This window comes from Protopterus annectens, chromosome 11.part0 (genome assembly GCF_019279795.1).
Source record: "Protopterus annectens isolate FY-2018-M chromosome 11.part0, PAN1.0, whole genome shotgun sequence".
NCBI lineage: Eukaryota > Metazoa > Chordata > Ceratodontiformes > Protopteridae > Protopterus > Protopterus annectens.
In genome coordinates, this window is record NC_056745.1 from 377,610,192 (window position 1) to 377,634,642 (window position 24,451).

Here is a 24,451-nt window from a genome sequence, read left to right on the forward strand (position 1 = left end):
CATACACTGTAAATTTTAACATTTATTTTTGATGCCCTTTTACTGACCACTATTTGCCATATCTAGGGGTCCCTACTCATGATCTGTAGTGATGCAGTGTTGAGAAAGGGGCGTCCCAGTTTGGTGCTAGTGGGGAACGCTTTTCACCTTTGGCCTTACCAATAACCCTTGCTCTCAAATGTGGCAAACAGTGATGTTATTGAAATTGATTTGCACTTACTATGTGTGCACCTTCACTATGGGTCATCTGTCTGAGCTTCCCCTTCAGTTTTTTCCATCTAAGCCAGGACTGTAGGCTCCATTTTGAGCCATAGCTAGGCAGCAAGTCACTCAATTGAGTCTTTTCTTTAGTACTGTACCCCACCCATCCACCCACCCCCATATCCAGTTCATTACTCAATAATGAGTTACCAGCTTCACATATAGGAACTCTCCCTCTGTTGTAGCAAGCTTGTCACACTCTAGAAAAGGTTAGTGATGCCAGCACAAATAATACTTTTACAGATTGTGTAGTATAACCCACCCTTATCATCTCCATTTCTTTATTACTGACTGTACAGGAGCTAGTGACACCTCATCTGGAAAAATAATACCATGACACTTGTGACAGGTCATATTTTACTTGAAATAATCATCAGTCTAACCATGACATCGTTCTTCTCTTTAAACTGACTACCAGAAAGATACATGTGTAGAGCACCAGAAGTTACTGGGAATGTCAAAGCCCTGTGTGGGAAGAAAACTGCAGAATGACATAATTTACAAAGCTATTTAGTGACATAGGTAAGCAGTATATATTAGGCTAAAATATTTGGGTATAGTGAGCTAAACACAAATAAATACTTTGAGGAACTCAAAAGCGTGAAAAATATATGATGCGGAGGTTCTTTAAAGAAGGAACAGATGGCTAATAACTGCTTTTCAAAGTATTGATGAGACCCACAAATTCTCACCTCAGGCTAAAGTCTTATTACTAACATATGGAGCTTAGTCAAGAAAGACCCAGTGAATTACTGTAATGAGCACCATGACAGCACAGAGATGTATTTAGGATTTCACTCTAAGATTCTTAGTGTACTTGGATGTCTAGTATGTTTTTAAAGGATTAGAACAGTGTAGTGTTGAATGTGTCACTGCAAACAAATGTCAGCATGAAGTTTCTTGCCACTGAGCATTTGTCAATACCAAATGCTGACTATAATTAATGAGTTGCAGTAATATGAGGGGGAGGGGACAGAGACAGTGAGTGAGAGAGAGAGATGAGCTAACACGCACTATACAAGCTGTGGTGCAAAAACTAATTTTGAAAGGTAACCGTTATTAAGATGCAACAGGTTAATAAACATTTTGCAGCAATACCACCATTAGCATTTAGTGGCTATGACAAGAAACAATTTGGTGCACACATGTAATACATTTGTCTTCCAGCATTAAGTGTAAGATTTATATTAGGCAAATGTCTAACAATTTTTTCATTCTTTTGCCTCTGAACAATACAGCAACCACTGTATAGGAGTAGTCCTGTTTTGCAACTATGTCACGTTTGAGAGCACTGTTAGCAATGTGACTTGTATGTCCCTGCAAGCTAGTAAGGCAGTAATGCGGGTTGAAAACTGAGGGTTGGTGTTTTGAATTATTGTGTGTGTTTTGTACACTGTTTCACCACTGTGTGTTGTTTTTGATTCATATACCTATACCTATTCCTTGGAAAAATAAATAAATAAACAAATCGTGTTTTGAACATATCTCCTGCATTATCAAATGTAACTTCTGTATATGTATGCCAACAGCAGCAGTATAGCTAGGTATACTCAATGTATTTAGCTGAGTGCATTTTTCTAAACATCTCTCAGAAACATTGTCTTAACCATGGCTGTAACCGTATGCAAAATAGATCTATACACAGATGCCGAAAGCTAGAATTACCCCCACCACCACCAAGAAAAAAAAAATAGCAACAGCTAAAAATGACCTATGCATTTCTTAACACTATGGAATAACATCTGCAGAGACTTATCAGTTTTGTGCCTTTTTTAGGCAATGTCAGTCTTCTAAAACTTCCAACATACATTAATGCTGTCCGGATTCTGTTTAGTTATCACTGCTCAGTACTAGGAGCTTTAACAAAAAATTCTACATCTTAAAAGCACTACTTGCCCTGGAAAACATTTATATATGCGTCATCACAGTAACCTGTTAAAGGACCAGTGAAAGCACATCATCAGTTCACTCATACAGGCCCTTCGCATTAGGTGAAGGTACTAAAGGTGGAAGTGTCTCTATATTATTAAAAAAATCTTGCCTCCAGATTTGTTAGCCAAATATCTCTATATCTCCTTCACACCCAGCTTCCTATAAATAAAACCCTTTATCACATCATAGCATGACAGGAATCCTTCTGTGCCTCCTTTAGCACATACCTCCTACCTAACCAATATGGCAGTCCTATGTATTAAGCCAAAAGTCAGTGTCCTAGAGACTTCAACTATTTTTCCTTAAACTGAAAGACTTGTCCTTTGTCAAGTATGTATGCCCTTAAATTTCATTACATCATCTGTACAAACTGTGTGGACCTGTTAGTCCACACCTAAACCAGGGCAATTAAATGCTGGACTTGGTCCTTACCAGTAAGGCGCAGCTGTGCTACCACCAGTTTTAACTTCCTCCCTGGTCAGATCGGACCACAAGTTGATCACATTCACAGTAATAAATTAAGCTTGAATCATCCTCCAATACCTCATTATTCAGAGACTATACAGGGTCTAATTTACTAAAACTGAGTGATGACCTGGCTACTGCCTGCGCAGAATCCTTTACTGCTAAATTCAGTGCACATGTAAGTAGCCACAAAGATGCTTCTGTTCTTCCTCTGAAACAAACATGAGGCCAAATACAAAAGTAAACCTCTACAGTGGAACCCTAATGTAAACAGGCTTTATAATGAAAGAAAAAAAATCATTACATACAAAAGTAAATCTTAATACTCAAGAACCAAAAATGTTTATGCTAAACTAAACAAGAAACTCCAGATCCTAATCAAATCAGATAAAAAACAGATATAAGGTGAAGACAGCCATCCCTGAGAAAGATGACCACAAAACCTTCTTTAACTATTTTACAAATCTTGGAAACGATACCCAACACTGCACTGAGCTGATATTAAACCATATTGCATACTTGGACCCAACAAAATAGCAAATCTGCTAGTGGACAAATTCAATTCTAACTCCCTTCCTGCCATATTCTCAGACCAAATACCTCCATCTATGACCCCTCCAATCTCCCAAGAACTGTTCTTGAAGCACTAAGTCCTAGAACACTGCATGTTTGGGGCCAGATAACATACCAAGCAAACTACTATTTAGCCTGAAACAAGACTTGTTGGTGCCCCTGCAGAGGCTAGTCAGCAGTAGCCTCAAGCCGGAGTAATGGAGAAACACAGCAGTCATTTCCTTAAGGTGGGTCTTCACTGGGCCTGGGAAATTGTAGGCCCATAAACCTGACCAGTCTCATCTGTAAGACTATGGAAAGGATCATTACTAACTAATAAATAGGGATATAGGTAACCTACAGACTTTCAACACAGCTCCGTTTAGAATTGTCAGGGCAGGTCCTGCCTACTTAATCTGGTTGGCTTCTTCAAAAAAGATAATGAGGAGATGGATGAGGGCACTGCATACTACATATCTGGACCTCTTAAAGGTGTTTGACACAATTCCACACTTAGGCAACATAGATGAACTGTCCCAGCTGAATGTTAAATCCTATCTAACTTGTATAGATAACTGACTCACAAATAGAACCCAGGAAGTAAAGGTGGGAAGCTATATCTTCTGCAAACGAACTACCACTAGCAGAGTGCCCCCAGATTCAGTCCTTGGGCCACTTATCTTTGAGATCTACTTCTCAGAGGTCAAAGCTAATGTTAAGGGACTGTGGCAGACCAAACGTGGTGTTGCCATAAACTGTACAGTGGATTCCAGGATCTTACAAGAGGACCTGTCCTAAACAAATAGCTGATATCAAAACCATGGACTAAAAAGAAATGCCAAGAAATGTATAATTGTATTCTTCAGCAAGCATAACTCCCCTTGTAACTATTACATTGACAACCACCCACCCCAAAAAAAATAATAATCCTGTGGTTAGAGATCTGGGAACCTGTGTCGACAATGAAGTGCCCATTCATTGCTTAACTTATTGCTAAGGGTATGACATTCTGATCCAGGGACATAATTGATCCACTGTTCTTTGCATTTACTAGGCAGATCATTGAGTATAACACCCCTATTAATATATACGTTTCCAAATGTTTGTCACAACTGGAATAACTACAACACTTAGTAAAAAAAATAAATCAAGGACCTAGATTATAAAAACTAGGCAGACTGACTCAAAGCCCTGATAATAGTTTGCTCCCACCCTTTTCTAAAGATCTCAATTCTAGTTGTTTTATCTCTGTTATTGTGTTCACTACTTCTAGTATAGTTGGTTTAGATTTAGATTTAGATTTCCATTTTCTAGTAATTGCTTCTTTGGCAGCCACCATAATTAGACACAGCAAGGCCTTACCATGTCTAAAAATCATCTCCCTTGTCACACCAGTCTGCCCACCGAGCATCTCCAACAGAGGATATGGGAATTGTGGGAACAATACATACAGGGGAGGAATGAGGTTTAAAAGAAGGCAGGACTTAAATGAGCTATGTAAAGCTTGACTGAAAATGATTGGGTAGGTTATACGTGATGTATAATGTTTGCAAATGGGAGTGCATCATTATGGTTTGTGATGTAAAATGCTTGCACCTAGGATTGTGTCGGTGTGGTTTGTTTTCATTTATATAAATGTATAATTGCCTGTGTTGTAAGTGATGGTTTAATAAAGATGTTTCTTGTTTAAAAAAAATGTGTATTCCAGGAAAAACCTGTAATTACTCCAACATGTACTTGTTTGACTCATCTTTGGGTATTCATATTGCAAAATACAAGGGTTAATAATTACCATGGAAATTCATGGTTTCATAAGTTTATAGCATTACTAGACTAGCTTTCTTAATAGGCTAGTCTAGGCATAGCCAATTTCCGTAACAAAGACAAGACTCAAACACTTTATCTTGTGTCTGTGAGACTAACAGCTTAACCATTATAGCAACTCCCAGTCAAAGCTTGGCTTGTTAAGATACTCGCAGATCAATAGCCAATCAAAAGGGACAGTTAAAGAAGTTCTGCTATGGGACTTCTTGCAAGAAGGCCTGAAGACATGTGCCTTTTATTTCCCATGATCAGGAATGCTCGTTTATGCTTTTCCACCCTTTCATCTGATCGAGTTCTAAAGATTCTGAAAGACTGTTCAATGATAATTGTAGTCACACCCTTAAATAGTGGTTATCTCTGCATCCTCACAGAATGGACATACACTAACACAAGACAGAGAGTATTTAATACACTGCAACCTTCATCTTCTTCAATTGACTATGTGGCTGACAAAATTCTAATACTTCTTGGGCACCTTTTTCTGATGACGTGCAGCACATATTAAAGTAAGCAAAGAATCCTGCTACCTGAAAAGCAGACATGTGTAAGTGGAAAAGATTTTTTTTAATTGGTGCCAATCCATGAAACAGGGTCCTTTTAAGGCTCAGACTGTTGATATTTTTTAGTATTTGTGGAAGTTATTATGCTGTGGCTCCTCTTACTCTTTTTATCAAGATTCATCTCTTAGCCATATCAGCTTGTTTATGCTAAGATTTCCCCCTTTTTGAAAGGAATGATGTTAGGTAGTCCAATCTCACCTTCATTTTTACATATGGGTTCAGAGCCGATCCTCTGCTCCGACTCGGCCGATTTTCAAGCTCAAAGACTTCTGGTTGGCTCGTGGCTAAGCAGGTATCCCATGGTGCACCAGTGCAAGCCCCAGATCTCGTTTGCCGAGTTGACGAGTTTGGATGTGCCTCTCTTGGCTCTGGCTAAGTTTTTGCATTTTTCATTAACTAGTGTTTTTTTTTTTTTTTCATATTTACTAAATATATATATATATATATATATATATATATATATATATATATATATATATATATGGCTTTATCTTAATTGTCTTGTGGTCTTGTGTGACTGTAGTAGTAGTATCCTGTGTACCAGTAGTTAGACGCAGTTGCGCTTTTTGTCTAAATCGTTAGTTTTGTCGGTTTCGCCTTTTTTTCCTGTTATTACTGGAAAGTATACATATAGGGTTTACTTTAATTGCCTTGTGGTCTTGTGTGACCAGTAATAGTAGTAGTCTCCTGTGTATCAGTAGTTAGGCGATTTATTGTCTAGATAGTTAGTTTTGGCAGTTTCACCGTTCTTAATCAATAGGGGCTCCAATTGATTACTTTCCTGTCGATCGATTATTGTCGACTGGTGGTCTTTAGCGGGGACCCGCTAACGTCTTAATCACTTTACAGTTAAAAAAATTTTTTTTTTCTCCTACCTTTTGAGCGTGCGTGTGTGTGTGTGTTGTGGTATACTTCGTCTGTTTGAGTTAGAAGACCTGGTTCTTCACAGGACTAGGCCCGTTTAACTTAGAGGACCTAGTCCTCGTGTTTCTTCTCCACTGTATTTGTATTTGAAATTATCTCCTGTGTGACTGAATATCTATCTGTTGTTTAGTGAAGGACCTATTTTTTTTCTTTCACCAGGCTAGGCCTGTTTAACTTAGAGGACCTAGTCCTTGTGTAATTCTTCTGCAGGGCTAGGCCCGTTTTAGTTAGAGGACCTAGTCCTCAGTCATTCTCTTTCTCCTCTGGTTGCTTGTGTGTTGCAATGTCTAAGCATAGCATGCTTCCAGAAAATGTCTTTGACGGATGGCCACAGTAGCTGTGTCTACTGCTTGGGAGCCATCCATTTGCAAGAATCATGTTTGTTCTGTCATGCTTTCTCTCCTAGAGTGTTACAGGAGAGAAAGAACAAACTGATACTCAGGGTTCTTCTGAAGTCAGCCTTCGAGGAAGCTTTATCTGGTACTTTGTTTTCTTCGTCTAAGTCTTCAAAGTCAAGCTCTGACTCAAAATCAAAAGGTTCAAAAAGGCCTTCTCCGGCATGGGCTGGTGTTTCAGAGCCGCCTGCCAAATTAACAAAATCTGCCTCCTCGACGACTCAGTTTTCAGATCCAAAGGAGAGCACCTTGGTTTCAGAGTCAGTCACAGGTACTTCGGTGCTGACTGTTTAACCCTTGGAAATAGTTGACTCTGCTTCTCGGAGCCGGTCTATAGAGTCCCTACCGGTCTCCTTGATGGTCAAATTTCCAGTGCCTGCTAGGTTAAGATCACCAACTTTATCTTCTAGATCTTCCAGGAGTATTTTGGAAGAAGATGTGGAGAGGGTAGTACTGAGACTCCTGAAGTTGTCTGCCCTGCCTAAATGTTTGTTAGCTTCGATCCAATCAGCTCCAGAGCAACTCGAACCAGTCTTGTCCTCATCCATGATTCCTCCTCCAAGCCATGTTGGTTTTTTGGAGCCAGAGTGCTTGTTACCAATGGTGGAACCCTCGGTTCTGGCTACCGTTGATGTTGCATTGGAGCCGAGTTCGGCTCCGACATGATCGGCTCCATCCGTCATGTACAGGGACCGAATCTCTTCTGTCTGCACCGAGGGGCAGGGTTTGAATCAATCTTCGTTGGTTCTGAGCCTTCCTCTCGGTGCTTCCGCCAGGGTGAGCTCGGACCCTGTATCTATCTCGGAGCCAATGGCTTGGGCTCCAGCACTGTCCTTTGTCTCTTCGGAGAGGAGACGGTCTTCAGAGCTGGAGAGGTCTGCTTTTGAGGTGATGAGGAGTGTGCTGTCACAATCTACAGCCCCTGCCAGTGGTACAAACACTCTTCTCCCCCCCAGGGCTCCCACTTCGGTCTCAGTACCTACTCTCTCCAGAGACAGCAGAGACCCACAGCCTCAGGAGCCACCGGCTTGTGGCCCCCACTCTTCCGTGGCCTCTCCAGAAGGTTCTTTCGAGGAGGCTCCAAGAGGAAGCATATTGACTCCCAGGATGAGTCTCTGACATCGGACACGTCTCCTTTGTGGACATTTTAGAGATCCTTAAACAGAGGTGGAACTGGCCCACTGTCAACCCTTCTGTACCTGAAGGCTTTCGAGTCTCCACCCTCTGCCTCTTGGGTGTCTCCACCTTTCGACGAGCTAATGGATCTGTTAGTCGGAAGGTGTGGGATACTCCCGATGCCAGGGAGCCAGTCCCTAGAAGACCAAATAAGTTCCTGTCTGCCCCTGCTGGAAAAGAATTCTTGTCTAAGGGCATTCCCATAGATGCCATGGGGGGTGGCGGCAGCCACGAAGAAGGAGTTGGTGGAGACTTCTTTCTTCCTCTGTTCATCCGCCAAACAAGGAGTCTTGACAGATGGACAGATTTGGGAAGCGTGTATTTAGTTCAGCGGCTTTTACACTTCAATCTCTGAACTGTCTTACCCATTTCACGAGGTTGCAGAGGGATCTCCTCAAGGAGTTAGGAGATTCCATACAGGGTGCTTGTCCTGAGGGAGTCCTTGATAGGATCTCTGCTCAGTTGTCCACCCTAAATTCGGTAGTTAACCCCTCCATGCGGCTTATCTCTCCTGCTGCTGATGGAGCGGGTAGAGCAGCGGGTTCAGGAGTTGTCCTTAGGCGCTACTCCTGCATGCGCCTGTGTAACTTTGCGGAGTCTTTTAAGTCCACCTTCACCAGTGCCCCATTTGATGGTTCCTCCTTGTTTGGTTCCAAGGTGAAAGAAACACTCACTCGGTGTGAACAGGAAGCAAAGACTCTTTCTGCCGTGGGAGTCTGTTTTATCGTCCCCTCTCGACCATACACCAAAGGTCAAAGGGGAGGTAAAATGTGGCTCAAAAAGTCCCAGAGGGCCTTTCCGGACACACAGAGTGAATCCTCCTTCAGAGGCAAGAGGAGGAGGAAATGGTAGACGTCACCCTAGAGGCAAGGGTGGTCCGCAATACCAGCATGGCCGTGGTTCCTTTCGAGGGCAGCCTTATCAGCGCTCCTGATGTGGGGCCCGACTGCATTTCTCTGGGGCCAGTCGGGGGGTCGCATCTCTTTTTTATTCAGAAGCCTGGCTAAATATAACCCAAGACAAGTGGGTACAAAGAGTTGTTACTAGAGGCCTTATCATACCCTTTTTCCTTCCACCGTTTCTTCCCAAGAAGATCCCAGATGTTCCACCCAATCACAGGGATCAGGACTGTGGAAATCAACAAGATGCTCTCAAAAAGAGTCATTCAGCCCGTTCCAGCAGACCAAACAGGATCCGGAACTTACTCCAGATTCTTTTTAGTCCCAAAACGAACCGGAGAATGGAGGCCAATATTGGACCTCAGCAGATTAAATAAATCCGTGAAAAAGGACAAGTTTCAGATGGTCACACTGCAGTCGATACGCCCATTGTTAGGGAAAGACTATTGGATGTGCTCTCTGGATCTCCAAGACGCCTACTACCATATAAAAATGGACAAGGCGTCAAGGAGGTATCTGCGCATCCGGCTGGGAGCCAGCCATTATCAGTTTCGTGCTCTGCCCTTTGGTCTCACCACAGCCCTCAGGGTGTTCACCAAATGCAGGGGCAGTAGTGACAGTTCACCTGAGATGTCAGGGATTCCAGGTGTTTCCGTATTTGGACGACTGGCTCCTGACCGCCCCCACCAGGCATCTATTTTTCCAAAACAGGGGCGCCACCATCCAGCTTTGTGCTCAACTAGGGATCTCCATAAATTGGGAAAAATCTGCATTACTGCTCTCGCAATCTGTGAATTTTATAGGCGCAGAGGTAGATACAGTGGATATGACAGTTTGTCTTCCCGCCGAAAGAGCACAAAACCTCATCTCACAAGTTCAGCGTCTTTTTCCGCTTCGGAAGGTCAAAGCAAAATTGATTCTTCAACTTCTTGGAATGATGGCCTCAACCATTCTATTAATACCTTTGGCCAGGTTGCACATGAGAATCCTTCAATGGCTCCTCTTCTCCCAGTGGTCGTTCCAATATCTACTGCTGAATCACCCTATTCTGCTGATGGAATCATGCAAAAAGGATCTTCGTTGGTGGATAGCCCCCAACTACTTGTTCACGGGAGCTCCCTTTGTGCCTGCCCAACCCGTTGCCACTGTGACCACGGATGCCTCCCAGGTGGGGGCATTATCTTGGCAGGACTGTCCACGGCACATGGCAAGAACACGAAGCTCACCTGCATATCAACTTTCTGGAGATAAGAGCGGTGCTTCTGGCGTTGCAAGCACTTCAGGACCTTATTCCTCCAGGGATGATTGTGATACAATCGGACAACATGTCGGTTGTGTGGTATATCAACAAACAGGGTGGTACTATATCTTACCCACTCTGTTGAGAGGCCATGCGAGTTTGGGAATGGGCGATTTCTTCCCAGCACTTCCTGGTGGCAAGTCATATTCTGGGGACAACCAACGTGATAGCCGACAAGCTGAGCTGGGCAATCTTGCTGCCCCACAAGTGGTCTCTGAAATGGGAAAAAGTGGAACAGATTTTCCGAAAATGGAGACAACCTTGCTGCAACCTTTTTGCCAGTCCAGTCAGTGCCAAGTGCAGCAGTTATTTGTCTCTAATTCCCCCTCCAGGGGAAGCACCCAGAGAGGCTGTGGTCCAAGATTGGCCCACGGGACTTCTCTATGCCTTTCCTCCATTCCCTCTTATCCCTAAAGTGATACAGAAAGCCAACCGATTGGGAAGCAAGTTAATCCTCATTGCTCCTTACTGGCCTCATCAGGTCTGGTTCCCTTTCCTCTAGCCTCTTCTCCTGGATGATCCTTGGATCCTGGACCCAGTTCCAGATGTATTGACCCACATGTCGGGTTCGCTGCACCCCTCTCTCCACACCCTCAAATTGACAGTTTAGCTGTTCCAGTTCCATCTCTAGTCAGGCTTCATAATGTTTCATCATCAGTGTCCCATATTCTTTTATCCTCGCATAAACCATCAACCAGAAGGCTATATGACAGTAAATGGAAAAGGTTCTCTATTTGGGCACAGAAAATGAAAGTGGATCCTTACTCCGCTCCTATTCCTGTGATTCTGAAATTCCTTTCGGAGCTTTTTCAGCAGGGATCTGCCGCAGCCACCATCAAAGTACAATTGGCGGCTATCTCACATTTTTATTTGGGATCTCCAAATGTCAACCTTGTGTCTCATAAGTTATGCAAAACTTTCTTGAGAGGAGCCACTTTACTGAGACCACCATTACAGGAACCTGTGGCTTCTTGGGACTTAAATTTTGTGTTGTCCAAACTTATATCCCCTCCCTTTAAACCATCTCATTCAGCTTCCTTAAAGTATTTGTCTTGGAAGACTGTGCTTTTAGTAGCCATTACATCAGCCAGACGTGTTTCTGAGCTACATGCCCTGTCTATTAAGCCACCTTATTTAGTCTTTCATAAAGACAGGGTTTCTTTACATACCACACCTTCATTTGTTCCCAAAGTTTGTTCTTCTGCCACATTGAACCAGTCCGTTGAACTTCCAGTTTCTTTCCCAATCATAGCAATGCAGCTGAATATCGTTTTCACCAGTTGGATGTTCACAGACAGCTATGTTTTTATTTTCAACGGACCAAAGAATTTCGGAAGTCAGATCAGTTGTTCCTTTCCTTTTCTGATTCCAGATTGGGTTTATCAGTTTCTAAGGTGACATTGTTTAACTTGGTTTCGAGTTGCATAGCTTTCATCTACAGTTCGGAGGGCAGACCTTTACCCCACAGGATCAAGGCTCACTCTACCAGGTCTCTGTCTACCTCTGCAGCCTTTCAAGCCAGGGTACCAAATGATCATATTTGTGCAGCAGCCACATGGGCTACCCACACCTTCATTATTCATTATAAGTTGGATTTGGCTTCTAGGGTAGAGCATCCTTTGGCTCCATGGTGCTCAGGAGTATCTTCCAATGAGCCACCCAAGAATAAGGTGCTAGGGACGCTGTCCTATATGTAAAAATGAAGGTGAGATTGGACTACCTAACATAAAGACGTTATGTACTCACCATAACGTTCCATGTTGATAGTCCATCTCACCCTTCATTTTTACCAACCCTCCCTCCTGCCCCCATCCTGGAAGATCTGGAGGTAATACTGTAAATTTCTTGGTTGGCGACCCTTTAGTATTGGTTTGTTGGTTAGGGGTTTCTTTCTATTTCTAGTGAGCAGCAGACAAGATCTGGGGATTGCACTGGTGCACCATGGGATACCTGCTTAGCCACGAGCCAACCAGAAGTCTTCGAGCTTGAAAATCGGCCGAGTCAGAGCTGAAGATCGGCTCCGAACCCATATGTAAAAATGAAGGGTGAGATGGACTACCGACATGGAACGTTATGGTGAGTACATAACTAACTTTTTAATATCCACCCAGCTAGAAGACTTGTGGCTCCTTCTTGGGATCTTGTTTTATATTAAAAGAACTTGCACTGTTTCCTTTTGAACTGGCTTATGAGACTTATTTGAAGTTTTTATCTTGTAAATCAGTGTTACCCATTGCTCTGACTTCTTAGAGAAGAATATCTAAGTTACAAATGCTTATGGTGAATCACCCCATCTAATTTTTCACACAGACAGGGTAACTTTAGTAAATGCTTCCTTTATGCCTAAGGTCATTTCAGAGTTTTCATTAAATCAGGCTATTAAACCCTGTGCTTTATTTCTAAAGCCAAAAAATAAGGGAGAAGGAATTCTACACACTCTGGATGTTCACAGGCAACTTAGATTATATATTGACAGAACAAACAACTTCTTCTGGTCAACTGTTTGCCTCCTGTGAATGTAAGGAAAAGGGACAACTTTTGTCTAACAGACTATTTTCAAATGACTGTCCCATGAGATTGCTTTTTGTTGTTCTCACCATAACATGTCACTTCCAGGCACAATTAGGGTCCACTCTAATGGTGCTCTGGCTACTTCTGTGGCATTTTGGAAAGGAGGAACTCTAGAAGTGTACTAGAAGCAGCAACTTGTTAAATTGTTCACAACTTTACAAAGCACTGCAAACTAGATTCCTTATATAGGTGTAGAGCTCTGATATTTGTCTCATGTAGCTTAGGTTACTGCAGCAGTGATATAATGATGGACATAGTACAGTTGTGTAAGGAAAATTGCCATAACAATATGTGTTCCAAGTAGATCACTAGCTGACTCCCTCCCACTCACCCCCATTTTGCTATTTTTTTGCCTGGGTGTGGAATTTTATAGTTTTTATGGTCCCATCTGGCAGGGCACTAGCCTATCAGTCTCACTCTCTTTCTATCCTGAGGCAAGAAAGTTCTGAACTTTTCATGCCTTAGTCGCTGGTTTTATTCTGCATCTCTTGAATAGAGCAGTATTTTAGCTTGTGGAAGGAGCCCTAAAGTTGGGTGGCTGGGTCCGATTTTGTCAGGACGTCCTATATAGCTTGAGCTACTACAGCAATGACCTAGTGAAACATATACCGTTATGGTAAGTTTACTTGCACAACTGTACTTAACCTCCTGTGCCTCTCCAGCCACACATGTGGTCTTAAATATATGCTGACAAGGGCTACTGTCACTGACTGGCCAAGGCTTCATTTTCCCAAGTCATGGCTCCTTTCAAGCAAGCTCCAGCTTTCACTGGAAGAATTTAGCTGACTGGGAACCACCTTGCACCTCTTCAGGATGAGCAAGCCAGTTTGAGCCACTAACTCTCATCCTCCCAATGCCTGTCTTTTCTATTGTTTCAGCAATCAGTCAAACACAGTTCAATTATATCCACAGTTGGTGCTTCATTCCTGTGTCACAGGGCTGATCCAGTAATTATGAATTGCACATGGCCATAAATGTAAAGAGTTAAACAGAGGTTACAGCAGAAGGTAAATGTTTTAACACTGATTGCTATAGACAGCACCTTGTGTTTATGTTGCTATCAATCTAGAGATGATATTTGATCTGTGCATTTCCTAAGGTCGAAATTACATAAAATACGTTATTTCAGTTTAACATTTGTACTCCCCTGTCTACTAGGTTCTGTTGGAAACAGCAGCTTTGACCTCCTCTGAATTCTGTGATGAAAAAAAGGCTAACAAAGTTAAACAAATTTTATTTCTGTGTTTGTATGTTTTGTACTTATTAGGTAACTGACAAGATGTTTGTCTATCCTCAGCTGAAGTAAGAGGAAGGTGATGTGCATATTTATATGTGTGTGTGTGTGTGTGTGTGTGTGTGTGTGTGTGTGTGTGTGTGTGTGTGTGTGTGTGTGTGTGTGTGTGTATGTATGTATATATATATATATATATATATATATATATATATATATATATATATATATATATATTTATAGATAGATATATAGATATATACGTGTAAATGTATTTATATATAATGTGGGTATGCATAGATACATGCATTATGCAGGCATGTCTTGGAGGATATTTTGGAATTACTTCTCTCTGTTTTTTTAATTTCTCCAAATCTTTTGGGTTTCTAGTACCATGACAATAATGGACCCCATTTCTAAGTCAAAGTATGATTAAGGTTCATGAAAATTAGTATTGTTTCAATCTTTGATGTCAGCCAAAAGTGCTCTTCACAGCACCCACAATGTGCCCAGTAATTATTTCTGCAATTCGTATAGAGTTACATGTACTGGTAACATATCTAAATACGATTGTAGATTCATTTTTATAAGACCTGTTGCTCCTACTACTATTGGAACTGTCTGGGTAACTTTCTTCTCATTGCTCTCATTTCATCCCTGCAAATCTTGATATTTTATGACTTTGTGTCTCTCTGTACACAAGACGCTGTTGTCACTGGATGTAGCGAATTTCAATGATTAATGCTACTTTTGTCTGCTTTTCGTGGACCACTATATCTGGTTTTCTCGCATCTATCTTTTGAACTGTTTGTAATGTGGGATCCCATCTGATGTAGACTTCATCATTTTCTATGATGCTTTGCGGCTCGTGTTTCCAGTGTTTTTCAGCTACTTCACTATTATAATGTTTGCACAATCCCCAGTGCAACAGTCTTGCTACATTATTATGGCTTTCAGTATACAGTCTTTCTGCCATTAATATGTTACTTCCTCTGTGGACGAATTGTTGAAGTTAAACACAAACTGGCTTTTTCCATATTGTGCAGCAAGTAGATGTCATTGCCACTATTGATTTATGGTTGACACTTTTTCAGTTGCCCAGAGTCGAACATTTACTATTTTCCAGGACAGATCATAACCACAACCAGTACAAAGGACTGGACTTAACTTTTTGACTTGGCTTTTTTTAGCAAAAAAAAAAAAAAACTGTTGAATTTTGAACCATTTCTGTTGTTTTGTGAAACATTAAGATGTTTGATGTACAAAATGTTCTTATGCAGTTATAAGAACTTTAGGGAATATTTTTGTTCTACTATCGTTAAGACATTTGTCATTGTTCATGATTATTCACAGGACACAACTGTCCAAATAGGGACTGTCTTGCATACAGAGAGAGAGGTGGTAACCCTATAATGAATAAATCTTTCTAAAACTGAGGATTGTAAAAAACTTGTTCAGTAGTAATATTTTCAAAGCTGTCTTGAGAAGTAGAAATTTAGTTTGATGTGCAAGTTCCAATTATTTGTTTTCATTATTTCAGAAGAGCCTTAGTGTTTCACTATGCCACCAACAAGTAATCTGGACTGGGATCACATGATGAAGGTTGACCCAGATGCCCTGCTGAGTCAAGAGAAACTGGCTGATGAGTTGCTGGACACCTTGTCAAAGGTATTTCAGTTTTCCAGTACACAGTTCATCTTTCTATGGCATTGTAAATAACATTTGTTGTTTATTTCCTTGTATTGCTTTGCATGTAGCGGTCATGACAATGCTGGCTTTGTCTGCATTTTAATCACTGCATTGGTACTGAGAGTCTGGACATAAGGATTAGAATTGTTTCAGTTAGACACAAGCACTGGATTTTAAAGTATAGTTTCTTCCGTGAGTGTGGGGGGCTTCCATTGATGGCTAATGACTTCAAAGTAATTGGAGGGGAGGTGTAGGAAGCAACTGAAAGGGTGGGACTAATTGCAGGCCAGTGATCATAACTTGTGATGAAACAACAGATGGGATTAGTGACTTTCATCCACTGACTGCCTTAGTATCCATTCTTTATATCCACTGTATTACCTATATACACCATAGATGCCTGACTGCAGTCAGTAAGGCCAGCCTTAAGTGAAATGAAGCTTCAGACAAAAGATTTCATTTTTCCCTTCGCATTTCACTAGTGCCACTTCTATTTTTCCCATGTCCTGGCCATGCACCATCCAGAGACATTACTTCATTCTTGCTTTTTCACACTTTGTCTTACTTTTTAGCTAGTGCCTCCATCATTTTAACATATCTGTAAATATCCAGTACTTCCCAGTAATACATGTAGAAGTGAGCTGTGCTGAGGTGCATTTTAGAGCTTAGATACTTGCACTGATTTAAAAATAGAGTCTGGAAATGGCTTCTGGCTCCCTACTTCACAGAAAAAGATAAAATTACTTTCTATGTATTGCTCTTGAGTTAGATTGTGATGAAAGTAACAGCACAAACAGCTATTAGCATACAGTACACAACTGAGGGTCTGATGGTAACCAGATCACGTGAATGAAACCTGCACAGAGACGGAGAGTACAAGCTGACTTTTATACAGAATGAAACACAACTTTTAGATTTTTATTTATTTTATTTTGAATTTAACTGAGGTAGAGCACTGATCCCAATGGACCTTTTTCATTGTCTTTCTGGTGTAAAAACAATATATACATGGTGTTATCTACAAAGTGAATGACAAAATGCAATATATATACATATATTATACACAAAACGAAAAGCATAGCTGGATTGAGGGTATAAAGGCAATAGATAAATGACATCATATACAGACTGACTGACAAAACACAATATGTACATGTATTATAGATTGAATTTAAGTCAGAGTAAGTATGTTAAAAGAATCGCAATCAAAAGTAGAGTCAGAACAAGGTATGTAGATGGCAAAAGATACACTGCAACCCTCCCCAAGATGCAGTCATTTTTTATCACAGACTGCCCTCGTAGCATAATTATATTAAAAATATTGCCACAGTAAAGTATTTCAGCTGGCTTAACAGAAATGAACACTAGTTATGCAAAGCCAGAATCAGTGCTTAACTTGGCTAAATTACAGCAGGGTCAGTTACATGTATTCACCAATACCCCCATACCTAGCAATTAAATAAAACTGACTTTGTCTTTTTTTTTTTTTTTTTTTTTAACTTGAAGCTTTTATGTAAAACAGTGGTCCTAACACATGGTACCTGTAACTGTTTTCATTGGCAGCTGATTTGTTCAACGTTCAGCATTCCCTAGTATTTCTTGTTTATATAGCAAACGTATCCCCTTACTAATGATTATGTTTTTGAAACAATTATTTTCTTTCCTTCTGTTTTAGTAAAACAATATCCTCTAGCATGTCAATAAATGTAATATGTCAACAAATTATAACATCTGTAAAGCCATGTACAAATAATGGTGAAACTTCTCTCAGTTAACCTAATACATGTTCCAGGTCTGCTTTCTAGTAGGCTTTTATAATTACAGCATTTTTTTAATTTTCCCCTCTCTGATTAAATTAGATCTGACTAAGGTTCGAGAGCTTATACTGGCTCGAGGCTAACCCCTATCCCAACATGCCTAGTGGTAGCTACCCAGATCTCATTTGCTGCTTGTAGCGTCAAGATTGTGACTACTGGCTCAGGCTAAGTATTTAGTTTTTTAGTATTTTGCCGTCTTCTTTTACCAGGATTTTACCAGTTTAATTACCTTGTTGATGTCTGTCTTAGTCCTCGTTTAGACTAACAACATTCTTACCTTCCTCTGCTGTTGTTTTTTGGGTTGTTCTTGGCCATCGTTTTCTTAGGCCTTGCTTTCCTCTTGAGCCCATTTAACTTGGAGGGTTTGTTTCTTCTTTCCTCACTATCTGTTGGAGTAGCCATTTAAATCAAAGGCTCTCCTGTTGGGGGAGTCGCCGTTTTACTTAGAGGCTCTCTCCCTTCTTCTTTCTCCTAAGGACAATTGAATGTGTTCCATCAATCTCCAGGATGCATACTACCACATAAAAATGGACAGGCAGTCCAGGAGATTCATACGCTTCCAGCTGGGAGCCAGTCATTATCAGTTCAGTGTTCTGCCCTTTGGTCTCGCCACAGCCCCCAGGGTGTTCACCAAGTGTGTGGCAGTAGTCACAGCTCACCTGAGATGTCTAGGATTCCAGGTGATTCCATATCTAGACGACTGGCTCCTCACTGCTACCACCGAGCATCAACTGATCAAAGCACGGGACTACACAATTCAAACCAGTTCCCAGCTAGGCATCGCTATAAACTATGAAAAGTCTGCCTTGTTGCCTTGTCAGTGTATTACCTTCGTAGGGGCAGACTTCGATACAAAAGTCATGATAGCAAAGCTGCCTCAAGACAGGGTGTCAACCATTCGTCAGCAAGTTTCATTCCTCATCAAAAAGAAGAGAGTTCAGGCAAGAGAGATATTGAAAGTCCTGGGCTCAATGGCTGCAGCAATTACTCTAGTCCCTATAGCTCACTTCCACATGCAAATTCTGCAGTGGCTTCTTTTTGGTCAATGGTCATTCCAGGATTTACCAATGTCACATATGATCTCGATCATGGAATCCTGCAAAAAGAAATTAGTATGTTGGCTTTTCTGCCCCCAGTGACCACATATGCCTCCCAGATAGGGTGGGGGGCATTATCTGGGACAGACTGTCCAAGGAATGTGGCAGCCACCCGAGTACCACTTGCACATCAATGTTCTAGAGATGAGAGTGGTGCTTCTGGTGATGCAAACACTTCAAGACTCTCTACCTACCAGAACTATTACAATTCAGACAGACAATATGTCAGTGGTATGGCACATCAACAAACAAGGCGGGACCAGATCTTACCCCTTGTGTCGGGAGGCCCTTCGAGTATGGCAGTGGGCGATGTCTTCCTAATGTTTTCTGATTGTGACGCACATTCCCAGGAAATCCAATGTGATTGCGGACAGGCTCAGCAGCACTATCCTCATGCCTTACGAGTTGTCCCTGAAGCAAGAAGTTGCGGACTTGATTTTTTGCAAATGGGGCCAGCCATGCTGCGATCTTTGTGCCACTCTCTTCAACCACAAATGCAGCGGCTATTTCGCCTTAGTCCCCCCACCAGGACAGTCACCCAGGGATGCACTTGTTCACGATTGGCCTCTGGGACTACTTTATGCCTTTCCACCTTTTCCTCTGATCCCCAAGGTACTCCAGAAAGCGGACTCACTGGGTTGCAAGCTCATCCTCATTGCTCCTTACTGGCCTCATCAGATATGGTTCCTGTTTCTCTGCCGTCATCTACAAGTGGAGCCTTGGATCCTGGACCCAGTTCCAGACCTCCTGATGCATCAGTCAGGTGTGCTCCACCCCTCCCTCCAAACTCTCAAGCTGACAGCTTGGTTTCTTCACTTCCAGTCTTAGCCAGGCTCCCCAACATTTCCCCGGTAGTACAGCACATCCTAGTGTCTTCTCACAAGCCCACTACCAGAAAGATTTACACTAGTAAATGGAAGAGGTTCTCTTTTTGGGCAAAGAAAAATGATATTGATCCCTTTACTGCTCCTGTTCCAAAGATTCTTGATTTCCTGGCTGAAACTTTCGAACGAGGGGCAGCTGCAGCTACCATTAGGGTCCAACTGGCTGCCATCTCCAATTTTTATGTGGGAGAGTCGGGCTTGAATATCATGTCCCATAAGCTGTGCAAAGCATTCTTATGAAGTACAACCCTTTTACGGCTCCGGTAAGAGAAGCCCCACCCCCGGGACCTAAACTTTGTTTTAGCCTCTCTGGTTCTTCCACCCTTTGAACCAGCATCATCTTGTCCCCTGAAATTTCTGTCTTGGAAAACCCTCTTCTTGATTGCCATCAGCTCAGCTAGACGGGTTTCAGAATTACATGCTTTATCTATTCGCCCGTCATATCTCATCTTCCACAAAGATAGAGTTTCTCTCAGAACCAATCCCTCCTTCTTGCCAAAGGAGTGTTCAGAGTATAATTTAAATCAGTCCATCAAGCTTCCTGTATTCTTCCCCAATTATGGCACCAAGGCAGAGCATAGACTCCACCAACTGGATGTTCATAGACAGTTAAGCTTTTATTTGCACAGGACCAAGGACTTTAGAAAATCAGATCAATTGTTTGTATCCTTTGCTGACAATAAACAAGGTTCTCCAATTTCAAAAGTGACCTTATCAAAGTGGCTGTCAGATACAATCATCTATACTTACGATTTGCGTAACAAGAATCTTCCAGGAAAAGCCAGAGGACACTCAGCCAGGGCCTTTGCTACCTCTGTTGCCTTCCAAGCAAAATTGCCTTTAGATTCAATCTATGCAGCAGCGACATGGGCATATCCTCATACCTTTATCACTCATTACAAAGTGGATGTCATCTCCTGGAACAGAGCATCCTTTGGTTCCACAGTCCTGAAATGTTTATTCCAGTGAGCCACCCAAGAACCAGGTGCTGGGGACATGGTCCCAACCAGCAAGAATGAAGGTGAGATGGGGACAACATAACATAAAGAAGTTCTGTACCTACTATAACGTTCCATGTTTGTTGTCCTTCATCTTGCCTTCCTTCTTGCGTACCCCCTCCTTCCCCCTTCCTGGAAGATCAAGAGGAATTTCTTCATTGGTTACACTGGCTGAGTTTCCTGTGACATACCAGGTTAGTTGACCATGCCTTGTTTTTCCTTTTTCCTTCCTAACCTTTGAATGTGGATTCCTTTATACACAAGGTTTCCTTATGTGTAAGAGCTTAGTAAAAATTGCATTTTACTGTTATTGTCTAGTGTGGGCTACCACTAGGCATGTTGGAGTAGGGGATAGCCTCCAGCCAGTATAAGCACTCGAGCTATAGTAAACATCCGAGTCTGAGCCAAGGATCGGCTCCGAACCCAACCAGCAAGAAGGAAGGCGAGATGAAGGACAACAAACATGGAACATTATGGTAGGTACATAACTTCTTTTTTTCTCTCATCATGCCAAGAAATTATAACATCTGTAAAACTGAACAGATAATGGTGATATTTCTCTCAGTTAACCTCATGTGGATTTCAGGTCCACTTTCTTGTAGTTTCTTTAAATTTATATATATGTTTTTTTCATTACTTTCCTTCCTTATTAAATTTGATTTGGTTAAAGTAATCTAGTACCCCACTCTGTCTAATTCATTAGCTGCTATTTCCTACCTTTCCCACTTGCGTATTAGCATTCTTGTCTGCTTCCAAATGCTGGTTTGATTTCCATCTGTCACCTTCTCTACTAGCCTTTTCAAATCTGCCATTTGGAGCGTATCCTTATTCTAAAGGCTTGTCATGACCTTCTTTGCTATTATTAGCATTAAGTTGATTATTTTTAGGAAATTTTTTTGAATGTGTGCTTCTCACCCAGTTTAATAGCATTGTAGATTTGTCTAGTATATGGTTACCCAAAGTTATTTTAATCTATTTTAACGTCTCCAACAGACACTCAATACTTCTGGGAACGTATGGTATAGCTTATTTGGTATGTAAAAGTGTCTGTGCAGGTGCTTCCATTTAAATGTATGAAGTTTCCTGTATTTGGTCACATATATTGTTGCAAGACAAATCTTTTTCTAGTCAGAGTAAGTGGAGATTCTGTCATTTATTCGAAAACCCATGTGATTGAAAACACATTTGCTAGAAAAGTGTAAATGTCTATAGAAAGTATATGATGATGTCATTTCTTATCATAGGGAAGTAAGTCTAGCAGAGTATGTGTGCATTGCAATGGACAGTGTCATGTTGTACCCTAGATCTGTAGATGTTTACATTTTCACTCCAGCACTGATTCGCTGTGTGTGATATTTTCTTTATTTGCAGTTGTGTGACCATGAAGTTAGTGTATGTATGTATGTATGTGCGTGTGTGTGTGTGTATGTATGTGTGTAGATATATATATATATATATATATATATATATATATGTGGGATCCGTACAGATCCCTGAACGTACTTTCCACTGAAGCAGAAATCGCAGAGCATACTTAACTGAAAGTGCTGTTCACTGAAGCAGTACTTTCGGATATGTATGCCCATTGTGCCAGTCGTACTACGGTGCGGATAAGTGAAAATTCCTTTTTCCCCACTGTAGTGTGACCTTGGAGTGAGAATATTAAAGTAGCGGGGTGTAGGGGGCACAGGGGGGCTTGCCCCCCTGCATAGAAGTAGGTTTAATGTTTTTTTTTTTTTTAAACATACTTTACCGTAAGTGCTTTTTCGTGAAAGCACTTTCGGTAAAGTATGTTCGGTGATAATGGATTCGGACATTTGATCTTTTGATTAAAAGTCCTAGATCCATATATATATGGGTTCCTATTACATAATCGAATTGCTGAAACTTCGAAACTGTAAACATCAAACACAGTTAATCAAAGTTTCAGCAATTTGAACTAAAAAAAAGAAAAAAAAAGGGCAACAGTTAAATAACTGTTGTAAGCAGGGGGGCAAGTCTCCCTGCACCCCCCCACGTGCACTCCAAGATCGCACTACAGAGCAGTAAAGGGAAATATGTGGGGGGTGCAGGGGGGCTTGCCCCCTGCTTACAGTAGTTGCTTTTTTTTTTTTACATATTCGAAGTTATGAAACATTGAACATACAAGTTCAATCTTGTAGTGTTTAATGTTTCATGATTTCAATAACTTAATGGGAACCCTATATATATATATATATATATATATATATATATATATATATCTATATATCTCATTTCTCCCACTAGGACTGATGAAAATTCCAAGTGCAATCCATCCTCGATTGCATTTTGCTTAGCAACCCCAATCTCTCATCCCACTCAGTTTGCCTCCCTGACTGCCTTAGTGACCACAACCCAACCTTTCTCCTAAGAAACCGCATTCATTAAAACTGCTAGCCCTCAGTCCGTCTTATCAGAAACAAAAAAAATCTTTGATCCAAACAGGTTTATCTCCTCCCCAAAAATAGCTACAATTGGAAACCTCACAAGCACCTGTCTGTAGAAGATGCTGTTCTCTCCTTTAACTCCACCTTCCTAAACATAGTCAACTGTCATGCCCCCTCTAGAACCATTAGAGTAAAATCAAAATACGCACCCTGGCTAAGTAAATCATCCAGATCTGTGCTCAGAACCAGAGATAAAATCTGGGAACAATATTGTAAAACCAAATCCCATATAACTAAACAAACCTTCCTAGAACTCCGAAATAAAGCAAAAAAAAAAAAAAACTAGTAAAATTAGACAAAAGCAACTACTATTACAAAATACAAAATAAACATCAAACTAACAGTCAAAAATTCTGGGCAGCAGTTAACAGTATACTGCATCCTGGAAAATCAACCACTCCCACCTCAACAACAACCAACAACCCCATGAACTTAGCCACTCAATTTAATACTTAATTTACTTGCACTGACCCAGACCAGCCCCAACCACACCCCTCCTACCCCAAACCACAACAGTTTACATCCACCCAAAAGCAACAACCAATTTACATTAAACCCAGTCGTCACTAACATAATCAAAAAGCTACTTAAAAAAATTAAGCCCACTACCTTAACTGCTGACAGTCTCCCTGCTAAATTCTTGCAAATTGCAGGAGAAGCAACTGCATACCCTGTGTCCATACAGGTCATTATCTGAAGCTTACGTTCCCACCATCTGGAAAATCTCCTACATCTTGCCCTTACACAAAGGAGGTAACTCCACTGAACTAACAAACTATCGCCCAATTGCAATTCTATCCCCTCTGTCAAAAATTCTGGAAAGAACCCAACTTGTGGACTATCTCCTTACACACAAGCTCTGGTCTAATACCCAACATGGTTTTCGCCCCTCTCACAGCACCACCACAGCCCTACTGTCCTTCACTAACACAGTTAGCCAGCATAGAAACAATGGTCAATTTGTATCAGCCATATTCATGGACCTGACAACGCCTTTGACATGGTCAACCACTCCAAACTCATCTATGTCCTCTCCTCCTTTAGCCTCCTTCACCCCACTATCACGTGGTTCCAAAGTTACCTAACAAAACGTCAACAGTCTGTCCGCTGGCAACAAGATCTGTAACCCCTTCTCCCTGTCATCTTAGGGGTTTCACATGGCTCCATCCTTGATCCTCTTCTTTTTTTTCTCTTTACCAACCAGCTTCACTCGGCTACACCCCAGACCTCAGTGGTTCAGTACACTGATGACACTACTCTGATTTGCTCAGCTTCCTCCCTCAAAGACCAACATGCCACTACTCCAGAGTCCTTCTTATCCACTGAATCCTGGTTCACTGGCTCCCAACTTTTCCTAAATCCCAGCAAAACAAAACTTATTTTCTTCTACCCAACCAGATACACCTCA

General features: G+C 41.4%; 1 protein-coding gene across 1 annotated transcript in view; it reads left to right on the forward strand.

The window, feature by feature from the left end:
* Window positions 1–24,451, forward strand: part of CEP290 (centrosomal protein 290) — a 3,346,332-nt gene that overhangs the window by 29,969 nt on the left and 3,291,912 nt on the right. Inside the window, exon 2 of the mRNA XM_044087863.1 lies at window positions 15,631–15,758. Within this exon, the coding sequence (XP_043943798.1) occupies window positions 15,651–15,758 (108 nt within the window). The 5' untranslated portion in view covers window positions 15,631–15,650. The remainder of the gene's footprint in view (window positions 1–15,630; window positions 15,759–24,451) is intronic.